Genomic DNA, 12,086 nt, shown 5'->3' on the forward strand with positions numbered 1-12,086 from the left:
CGGGAGAAATAGCTCCTGGAAATATGTATACTGTATATGTGTTTCCACAAACCATTTAAGGGATTGTAGTTAAAGCTGTCCTTGGTCTCCCACTGTCTCTCACTACTGCAATCACTATTCATGCTGTAGCATATCACACTTAATATTCTTGTATACCTTAGGTCAACAAACCTTAGGTCATATCCTTCAACACAGACTTCTTAAAAGCAGTGAAAGATTGCTTTCACTCATCAGCGCTCCATTCGTTATTGCACTTTAAACGTATATCTCACCAGATAATGTCCAGATTAGTCTGAAGCTACCCAGTCAATAAGCGGGAAGAGGACGTAAAATTTCACAAGGTCATCAAATCTTAATGTTGAACGGACACTAGTCTCGCCACCTGACGTACATCTGCAGAAATGAATCTGGAGTAGAAAAAGATATATTCATTCCCAATGTGATCTGATGAAGGGGGAGGATTTAAACGGTGATTCCTTCTGACTGGGCTTCGGGATCTGACTAAGGTGGCTACAAAAGGACTTTTTATCACGATGAGGCTATTATTTTGATTAATAGCAGAACACTCATGAAAGCCCAGCCAGTGTCTCAGTCATCTAAACTATGCATGCATGCAAAGAGCCAGCCTGCTTTTGATGAATGTCCGGGCAGAGACACTGTCAGACACATCACACGGGGAGCTCAGGTCTTACACAGGGAATCACAGTTGCCAGGATGCCAGTCACATTCTAGCTGCAGCTCTTGGTAACGGCGGTAAACCACTGATGTACACCCAGCGACAGACTTTTTATTTATTTATTTTTTACCACCGCCTCCTGTAGTCCATCAGTAGAAAACAGCATAGATTTTTGACTTTGGTCCTGTTGACCTCAGTGATCAGTGCAACGACCTGTTGTTTTCACCGCGCACCAAATGCCCACAGAGGGAGGAGATCATATCGGGCCGCACAGCATGTGTTGCGGTAATTACACACAGTCATGGTTTGGAGACAGTCTTTCAGATGCTGTCCTCCGGTAGCCTATGATAATGGCCCGGCTTCATGCTCGCACGGCACTTTTCTCCGCTCGACGACGAGCAATTGTGCAGGGCAAAGACTGCGAAGATTTTAGGAATATTTTCATCTGCACATGTAACCAACTCCGATTTGTCCGTGACAGGACCGATGCAGATCCATGCCCAATCCCATGATTCGGAAACAGAACAGCAGGATATACTGTAGCAATTTACTGTTACGAGACAGCTGGTTGTCACTGGAGAAATTATGATGATGTGTAGTTCTTTAGCCTATTTATCTGGTTTATGCAAACGATTATACAGAACAATGCATTACTTGTGATTATAGCACAGATAATGTGCTTTCATGGCGCCTCATCTCTCATTGTGGAAGCACATAACAGGAACCCCAAATAATCGGCTATTTTATGCTAAATATGATTAATTATAAGAACTGAGCAGGTGGAAACACTACTGGAGTCACAGAAACTACTCAACCCGACTATTGTGCTATTACTGGCCACTGGCTGTCGTCCATCATGTGAATGTGATGAAACTGACATCTCTTGATGAAGTGGGCTGGCTGAATCCTAACCCTCGCCTTAACCTTAACTGAATAACATACTGACAAGTTTCTGATGGGAAACGTTTGGACCTGGCATTCATGTGGATGTTACTGAGACATGTACCACCAACCTAGACCAGACCAGACACCCCCAGCCCATAGATAGGGAATTTATCTATCACTCCTGGACACTGGACTGTCTTAAAGGACACTCCTTGATGGCGGCAGCCATTCCCAGCAGGATGCAGCCTGACACAGGCACACACACGATGAAAAACACCACAAGGTGCTGACCTGGCCTCCAGATTTCAAACTGATCAAGTATCTGTTCATCCACAGAGGCCTCACCCCTCAACCCAGGACTCAAAGGCCCCCACTAACAACAATGTGCTGCCAGACACCACAGGACACCCTCAGAAGGCCCATCTCTATTCTCTCACGAGTCACAATGGAGATCTACACAATATTAGGAAGGTGGTCATAATGTTATGCCTGATCTGAACATCAGCGGATCTGTATTTCTACTGATACGGATATACTGTGTGCTGAAAAAGAAAAAAGAAAAAAAAAACACCGCTGCCAATAAACAAAGCCTTTAAGTATAACTAGTTACATTCTTATATGCTGTTACGTGCTGCATTTATCTTATAATTTTATAAACACCACTTTAATCACTCCTCCCCACTCTTCCAACGCTCCCAGTGCTGGCTCCAGTTCAAGTGTAATATACTCTGGAGGGAGAAGGGATAAAGTGAACGCGATGCAAACAGAAAGCGGGAACGCGTGCAAATGAGATGCAGCAGTCAGGTATTTATGATGCTGGGTAATTACCGAGGGAATTAAGCATTTAGTCGTGTGAACGTTATCTGCGTATCATTAACGTTGCTTACATAGATTTCTGCAAGCATGGGAAGTGTGTCAAAACGGTAAGGAAACTAATCTGTGTAGCATGCACAGTGCACCACAGAGTATACATATTCAACTCACTGGGTGTACTAAAATACAGTGCGGAATGGGGGTGAAGGTTTACTAGCAAATGCTCTACAGTTACTGACATAACTCATATCATCCCATATCTCTTTCACACATTGACTGTTGTGCATTTGTGCCACAACTTCTTGCATGACTGCTGGGCACTCTACCGATTTTAATGGATAATGCTTCCTTATACTATCAAATACATCATGTTTGTACAATAATCAGCAAATATTGATATGCAAGAATTCAAATTCCATAATCCCTTAATCCTCTTTCTGTGACATAGAAAGGACGTTCAATATGCTTGTGCATTTTGAATTACACAAGATTTTGTTTAAATATATGCAGATATGTGTAGTGTTAACAGAGTGCGACGAGTCTTGAATAGCTCCACTGATGTTGCATGTGGTCTGCACCAGGGTTTCTTTCATTCCAAACTTATCGCAGGAGAACTTTAGCTAACGACGCTGAGATCACACGAGTCAAAGGTCGTTTATTTGAAACTGGCAACTAATTAAAAAAGGAAAGACCTTACCTTGCGAATGCCTTCTTTTGATTCCTCAACGTTATTATCTCCTCCTCCAGTGCGATTAATCATCCTCCACATCTGGGAGTACATGGGATCTCGCTCGAAGGGGTTCATAGACTTGGAGCGCACCTGGTCGTATACTGCAGAGTCCAGCACTGTACCGTAAGGCAGCTCCGTCTGCTTGGACAGGTCCTGCAGAGACCTACAGGGAGGTAAGAGGTGTAAAGACTTAGCCTTCACGTCATTTTCAGCCATCATTTAATTGTCAGCGCTGTACAGAATCTGCCTGAGCAGTTCATACTTTGACATTGCTATAATGGTCATATTTAAGCCATTCGTTGGCTTACCTTATTCCCAACAGCACGTTCTCTTTTGTCCATCGTCTACATCCCTAACGTGGTTCTTTTTTGTAATCCTTCCATACAACACTTGTCCATAGCACACATAGCCACACAGTCCAGACTACGGAACCGGTTCTAACTAGTTCAATTCATGGAGATCATTGGCCTTTATGCTTATCGATTCCCCTTATCGATTCTTTTCGTGACAAATCTTTACATCCCAGTCCAGGTAGTGGCGGTAAAACACCTAAAACTTGTTTTCCAACCACCATAAAACCAAAAAAGAAGAATAACCTTAACATCAAAGCACGTCATTCACATTACGTGACGACAAGAAAGACGCGATTGGTGGAGAGACGGAAATCGTCCGAAGTGTGGCCTCACTTCTCCGAAAGGGACTGTAAAAGCACAAAGTGCAATTTATGCAGCACTGGAATCTCAAGCAAGGGCTCTTGTCAGAATTGATAATGGTATCAATAAAATCTTACCAATGCCCATCCCTACTCCAGACCCCAGGCTAATATTACTTTTCTTTTTCAATTGACACCCCAGCCTGGTGTGGACGTAATCGTGCTTCATTCAGGGAAGTCAGACTACGTAAACTTGCTGACAGCCACTCACCGCTTTCAGTCGTCTTGTCACTCACATCTTTCAGGAAACTCAACTAACTCAGCTGGGAGTTTTTTGAACATTTAGAAAGAGTGTAAAGCAAATCTACTGAGTGAAACACAGAGAAGAGAAAACACAGATTTGAGAGATGGAAATCATCAAAAGCGACCATCCGTCCAGTGACGGGATTAAATTGCTAACTGTGGGGCTTCTCGCATGACGTTTTGCAGTGATGCAGCAATAGGTGGTCTAGAGAAGAGGGCTTGTGGATGATAGACAGCGAGTACAAACAGAAAGGCCGCTGGCTCCTCCTCGTACCTATAAATGAACGGCTTGGATCTAAAGTCTCTATTGGCCGGCAGTGTGTAGTTGGCAGCATCATGCAACTGACATGGAGTAAAACGTGAAAAATGGGAATTGTCTGTGGCGAACAAGTGGGAGAAAAATGGGAGTGGAAAGCAGTTTAGACAGCAGCGCTCACTCTGTTCACAGTATTTAATAAGATGGCTTGGCCAGCCACACACTGTTGATATCTCCAACTACAGCAAGAAAACGGGAGACACTAATAAAAAAAATGGAGGGCAGAGAAGAAGAAAAAAAAGCACAATTCAATTCTATTTCTTTCTCTTCTCTTTTCTCTTTCGCTCTACCCCTCACCCATAAATTGCCACCTCTGGGGGAATACAAAAGCTATTGTTAATTATAACGCAACAGTGCTTGGGTTGCCTTTCAAAGACTTTGGCCGCTGAGAAATGTAATGGAGAACCATTACGGGAACTAATTACTGTTTGTTTGTCTAATGGTTGCTGCATACCACCCATGGATTTGAGAGACACACATTTGGGAAACAAAACATGCACACAAAAGCACTCAACATGTCCTGCTTAATGAAGAACAACAAGTGTATAGTATCTTACTTCATTAATTCGGTTGCGATACAGCACACCCACGAAGATTTAACAATGGGCACAAATATAAGGAGGTTTTATCACGAGGATGTTCACTCATACTCACGCACGCATATGCACGTACACACATACACATGAAGTAACGCATTCAGACAGACATTTTATTGTAGTGACAGCTCTTTCAGCCCTCTCTCAGACTGAGGGGAAGAAATCCTTTGAAGAATTTAATGAACTTTGCTGTGAACATGAATCTTTTATTGCTGTCAATTAATCTTTGGCCTTAATAATCTCCCTCCCCACTGCTCCCACGTGACCGCGCAGGCCTGTCGGCACCATGGCTCCCCCTTCGCGAATTGGTTTCACTGGGCAGCGACTGTAAGCTGGAGCTTTAATGGAGTCAGGGGGACACAGAGGAGTTGGAGTCCATTGACACGAGACAAATCCAGATAGAAAAATATATATAGAACATGTCAATAATGAAACAAAGCAGAAAAAGATACAAAGGGTTGATGATAGAGCTTCTGTTTCTGGAACAGAGTAACAAAACTGTTACCCCTGACAAAATATAGAGACAGCACAACTTCTGTAAATGCTGTCATAGAGAGGAAAGGAAAGGAAAGGAAAGGGACTAAATTAAACATAAATTAACAATATTATTTGTATCTTTTGTATATCAATTGCAACTGTGCAAAAATTTTGTGTTGACTTTGCTGTCAAAATGCATTAATGGAACCTTTATATAAGATAGGTTGTTCATTTCAATGAAAAAAAGAAAAAAGAAACAATCACATCATACATTTTATATGAATGTATAATATATATATATATATATATATATATATATATGTATATATATATATGTAAAATCTGTGTGATTTCCCTGTGAAATATGCATATATGAGGTTGAATTGGCGTGTGGTTTATGTAAATTGAATCTATCAAAGATAGATTATTATTTCATCATTATTTGTTCTACAAGCCATTATGAAGCAATACCATTTGTTGCATAGTCTGGGAAAAAAAAATAATTTTAATGTTTTTCATCACTGAAAACAATAATGTGTTCGAGACACATCACTGGCAGAGTTGGCGTCCCTTGGTACCATCATCAGCCATTGAATGAAATAACGCAAGATTAGCAAGTTTGTGTTGGCCTTTCATTAGCAGAATGAGCAAGCGCAGTGATGGAGGATTTGGAGAACGGAGTAAAAAAAATGGGCCTCCACATGAATAAATGCTATCAAATCTGCACTGTTCATTAAACTGTGATTGTGGGTGGTTGAGTAAATAGAGCACAATGTATGTAAAAGGAAACTGGGTGCTCTAAAAGCTCATTCCATTACATGAAATAGCTACATACAACATACTATTATATGTCCCCACTCCCTAAAAAAGCATATAGATTAGAGCTTTGGTCTCATTCTGCTTCCTCATCTGAGTACATTAGAGTTGAATTTGTTTACAACAAAATGCCTCCGGTTTGTTGTGGGACTGTACAACTGTAAGGTTGAAACACGCATCCACAATGAAATCCAAATGCCTTGTTACCAGACTCATATTCTCATAAGAATATGCCAAGTTAACAATTCCTACTCATCAGCGGAGGGTGATAAAGTTATAGTGAGACTGTCAATCTCGAATTCACGAGGCCCACAAAAACGCTTACGAGGCTTTAAATAATCAAATGAGCTGCAGCTATTTCACCAATGAGAAAAATCTGCTGCCTCAGCCGACCAATGGGACGCAACAGGCATGTGAGCGCATGTACATACCAGCCAGCGGCACAGACAGTGTGAGACCCCCACACTCACATGTGCAGGCTACATGAAAGTGCCTGATTGAGTTTACTGGTGATCTTTATGTAGCATAAAATATGACACCCGTCTTTACAAGACTGAGACAGGAAGGAAGTATTTTATCCTCACTACAACACTACATACCTATTTCAGTCTATACCTATTCCTTCTGTCAACAGATGCTTTCTATGCTCTCACATTAAAGCTCTCCAAAATACATGTCTCATTCCGACTCGTCACCACTCCCCAAACGTTCACCTCTCCCTTCTTCTTCTTCTTGATCCGTCTCATCTTTTCTTCCATGTACTCGCTCTCTTTTATAATGCTCACTCTTCCTCGTCTCCCTCTTCCTACAGCGCTCTCTGGCACCCTCTCTTTGCCGCTCTCCGCTCCCATCCCTCACTGTTTTCCTAAAGGATTCACACCGAAATTGAGGGAAAACATCCAAGCGTGAAATAGTCCAGAGAGGGTTCTGAATGCTCACTTGTTATTTCATTTCCAGGATGAAACAAGGGCATTAATACTTAAAAATCCTGTCTGTCCTGACGGGAGACGCTAAGGAGAGCAATGCCTCCATCCTTCCCCGGGCGTCTCTTCCTTTTCCTGACCATGCGTGCGCTTCCTTGCTGTTTTCCATATAAGCTAATTCACACAAATGCATTCAGTCTCATTCCGCCTGCATAATGTCATAATCAAGTCTTAACAGACAAAAGTACAAGCTAATCACAGCATAATAGTCTATTTTTTCCCCCCACCATTTCTCTCTCCATTGTGGTTTTGTTATCCTTTACTTGCTTTCAGGTTACTTTTTACCCTCTCGCCACTCCACACCATGACCAATCTTTGGAGGCCTACAACCGCATAGTTGCTGCTGCTGCTACTGTTTAGATGGTTATTATCACGCTAATGACCCCAGAAGAATCAACACGCTAAAGATAATACATTAAAATTTATGGAAATCCTTAATTAGTTCAATGCGTGCCGAATGGGGCAGGAAACCGAGAGGCGCTCATTAATGACAGCCAATTTGAGAGAGAAAAGAGAGGGTAGACAAAAGAAATCAAACTACAGAGGCGTAGATTTTTTTCAAGAGGCACAGCGGGAGGACTTGGATGAGACCAAAGAAAAAAAAAACAGAGCACGACGAAACGGCGGGTGGAAAGCAAAGGCAGGAACGAGGGAGAATAGCAAAATGACAGAGAAACAAACTGACAGAAACAAATTAAGAGACCGATAGTGATGAGATTTAGAGAAATAAATGTTGTTTATTCCAAAGCCAAGCACAATTAACTGTGGCACTGCCGGGCATAGCGGATGCTTCGGCATGCTGATTAGTCCAGTGAGAGATGAGTATTTCCGAGTGCCACCAGGAGAGAGGCAGGCAAACATATTATCACAAGGATAGATAAACAGAGGGCACGAAGCTCAGGGAAAACAGTGTTTGCGTTTGTGTGTGTTGAAGCGCAGCAATGAAAATAGGAGGCTTCGTAACTACAAAAAAAAAACAAAAAAAAACATGCAAAAACACTATTTTTACACTTTCCTCCATGTCTGCCCTGCTCTCTCATTATGTTCACTACCTACATTCAATGGAACCCCCCCACACACACAAGGACTAGGGTGAAGAAGAAAAGACTGCAACAGGTCAAAGAGAGGACATACAGTGGTGGGAAAAAGTTTTCGGACACCCTTAAAATTTTACTCAAAAAAAAAAAAAGTGACACAAACAAACACAAATTAAATTTATTTTTCTTATTGTTTGCAAGAAAAATTATTGACAGTGTCAATAATAATATCAGTTCTTAACATTGTCCTTATCAAAGCTCTAATCCTGGCTGGCATGTTCCTCTTGAGCCTTTCACACTGCTGAGGGGTAATCTTGTCCCATTCTTCTTGAACTTGACTTTTAATTCTTCTAAATTCTGCGGATTTGATAATCTTCCACAGATTTTAAATGGGGCTCTTGACGAGGCATTGTGCTGGCCACTTTAAGAACTGGACACTGTACTCCTGCCGTCAAGTTCTACTGGCCCCGGATGTGTGGCAAGGGGCTTTATCTTGTTGAAACAACCAGTTTGGACCTGGATGGAACAGAGCATGTGCAGAAGGGAGCATGTGGGTTTGGAGAATGGCGAGAGTTCAGTGTGCCATCACAGACAGAGGAGGAGGACATGTTCCCGTCAGTTATTTGATTTTCTCCGTTGCATGTAAACTGGGACAAGGACTGTAGCCAGAAAGTCGAATTTTAAGCACAGCTCGATTAAGCTCTGCATGTAAACGCACTGAGTAAGATGACCAACACCAGCAGCACTCATGCATCCCAAAACCACAACACTGCCTCCAGCATTTTTGACAGTAGGTACTGTACACGCTGGAGATAGTGCTTCGCCTGGCCTTCTGTGTACCCTCACATTAGCAGGAGGAAGATAAACCTGGGAGCTGGACTCATCTGACCACAGAATCTTCTTCCAATTTCTGACTGTCCACTTCTTGTGTGCTTTGGCCCAACGATGTGAGGCTAACCTCTGTCTCTCATTGATAAGGGGCTTCTTGACAGCCTTGTAGGACCTTAATCCGTGATCTAAAAGTCGTCCATGTTCATTGCGGGTGGACACCAGTTTGGTTTGACCACTGCTGTTGGAGCTCCTGTGATGTCATTAGGGGCTTTTCCCTGCTCATGCGGATCAGGATGCGTGCCTGTTGAAGAAACCCTTGGACGCCCAGATCTTGGTTTGTGTTCCAAGCTGTTGGTTCATCTGTATTTCTGCAGAAAGGACTACATCTGCACTTCCTGGTGATCTGGCAACAGTCGCACCCTTCCTGGCTGAGAATCTGTGGTGTTTCCTGCGTTAGGTTCCTTGTTTTAGCCAGTTTTGTCTATGAAGAACTTTCAAATGTATTGACTTTATACAGACACAAAGCACAGCAACATAAAAATGTGTCTTTTAATTAAAAGCACAAGCTTTATTAGTCAATTACTGGTACCAAAATGACCCAATACTCAAAAGTTCTTACATATTTTTATGGAACCAATCATTTTTAAGTTTTTAATGGCTGTTTTAGGATTTGTTTAGCATTTTGTCTGTGACTGCACTAAAAGAAATTGCACTTGAAAATCGAAGAGTGATTCTTAATGCAATATTTCACAAATTCATGAGATGTCCAAAAACCTTTTTCCACCACTGAAGATGTTATTGTGCAGTTGTGTTTGTGAGTGTCTGCATGTGCAGCCTCCCATGCATTACACCCGTCTGCAGAGAATGGATGTCCTCTCTAAGCAACAATCAAGCACATTCAGGGAGACTGCAATGTGTCTTTGTGAAACAAATTCTCATGTACACACAAACTACAGTAATTCAATGAATCCAGCTGATTTTCTTTTTTTTTTTTTTGTGCTGGATCATTTTTTCTTTTAATTCTGGAACGTGTGTTTCGAAATCATGGATGTATCACAAAGCAAGCAGAATCTGGACGGCGGCTGTAGTACATAATGTTATCCTGTGGAGGGCAGTAACACGACCTGTTGTATCAACCCCCCCCCCCCCCCACAAAAAAGGCACAAACAAACATGCAAAAGAAGAAACAAAGGCAACAACAAACAAGCAAAAATGGATAAAGACATGGATCTTTATGCTTTGATCAGCTTCAAAGCCAGGTGGTATTCACCGTCAATGTGAGCTTTCTGAAAAGACTTGGATAAGAGTAATACAAACTTGACAAAACATCCCTTCCAGGTACAGTCAAAACTAATTTTGGAAAAAAGTGAGGACGATTTGTGCCAACCCACATTAATGTTTTGAAATCGTGCGGCATACTTACTGTATGGAGTTCTCTATGCGCGTGATGGTGAGGAAAGCTGCGAGATTGGCAGTATACGAGGAGATGACAATTAGAGCAAACATCCACCAGACGCCCATCATCATCCTCGTAGCTAGGGTGGTGTAGGGAACCTCTCCACCTTCAAAGAAAGAAAGAACAAAGGTAAACAAAAGCACAGTAACAGGGGGGAAAAAAGGTACAAGCACTTTGCTGCAAGGGGGGGGGGGGGGGGGGGGGGGGTACTGTTGAAACAGCACATCCCGAAAGATTGTGTTTGGATTAACAGGCTCTGATCTGATGCTTTGGCATGGATCTGATCTTCACACGGCAGAATGAATTGCGGGAAACGGCTGACAGCTTCGAGAAAGACATCCAAAGAACACATCTTTGAGATGTGAAGATAAGTACTATAATAACATATACAATGCAGAGTGCCGGCTGCCTTTAACTCTCTGCAGATGTCTCCAAAACCAGCCATTATGATAATTTTGAACACAGTGTGTAAACACTTGACAGGCCTTGCCTTTAGGATGTTGCCTGGAACACACTGCAATAAAAAGTGGCTTGTCTGTCTTCAAATATTAAATCTCTTCATCCCTGTCTTGTGTTATGAACAGCTCTTCTGGCCTCGTCCTCTAAAATCTTTTCTATGCAACAGTAAAAAAAAGAAAAAGAAAAAACAGACTGGCTGAGTTCTATATATGTCACAAAACGTTGCAAACCTGGGCTTGACGAAAAAAAAATCTATTCACAACGACAACAAAACGTATTTATCTTTGGCCTTTCCTTCCTCTTAGGCTGCGGGCTGGCCTATGTATTCATGCTCACACTTACAGTACGTTTGCTTCCTGAAAATGATGCAATTTGGCATATGCACACCAAACGTACACACGACCAGGCCTGTGAGCTGTCTTTATTGAAGGCAGTTAGAAATTACTCTCATTCATCCTTGTAGCAGGGGATCAGTTACGTCGGCTCAGCTCAGGCCAGCCAACGCTCTCCTCGCCCCCACTTCCTCTTCCCCAGATTCAATAATGTATACGACACCCACACAATCCCATGTTCCCTTTATCTCACATCCTCTTCTTTCTTCACCGTATTCCTGATTTCTTCCATCTTCCTTTTTTTTTTTATGCTTATAGCATTTGATTTAATTTAAATGTGTTATCTTGCTCCCTCTCCCTCACTTGGTTTTCTGTATCTGTCTCGAGCAATACATTTTCTGTTGACATCAGGTTTTACCACAAGCCTGAAGGCACTACAACGTGCAGTGCTGTACTCTATACTCAGTTCAAATAAGCCCAGTATATGAATCATACGGTATCTGGAGTTCAGTTACATGTTTTTAAACTTTGTTGATTTTGCCTTTCTTTTCATTTTTTTCTGTCTTAAAAGCCCACATATATATTTTTTATAAGTTCACACAGTTGACTGTCCATGATAAATTGCTGTGAATTTGCCAGCGGGGAGACAAGTTGAATCTTTTCCATGGATGAATGCAACCAGCAGGCACAGATGCTTTTTTTTATTTATTTATTTATATATTTT

General features: G+C 41.9%; 1 protein-coding gene across 3 annotated transcripts in view; it reads right to left on the reverse strand.

Moving 5' to 3' along the window:
- The window catches only part of grid2 (glutamate receptor, ionotropic, delta 2), a 447,760-nt gene that overhangs the window by 65,089 nt on the left and 370,585 nt on the right, over nt 1–12,086 (reverse strand). For all 3 annotated transcript variants that reach the window (XM_047591180.1, XM_047591181.1, XM_047591182.1), the window contains exons 12-13: nt 10,539–10,677; nt 3,072–3,267 (exon numbers count right to left, since the gene is read on the reverse strand). In XM_047591180.1, the coding sequence (XP_047447136.1) occupies nt 3,072–3,267; nt 10,539–10,677 (335 nt within the window). The remainder of the gene's footprint in view (nt 1–3,071; nt 3,268–10,538; nt 10,678–12,086) is intronic.

This window comes from Mugil cephalus, chromosome 8 (genome assembly GCF_022458985.1).
Source record: "Mugil cephalus isolate CIBA_MC_2020 chromosome 8, CIBA_Mcephalus_1.1, whole genome shotgun sequence".
Classification (NCBI taxonomy): domain Eukaryota; kingdom Metazoa; phylum Chordata; class Actinopteri; order Mugiliformes; family Mugilidae; genus Mugil; species Mugil cephalus.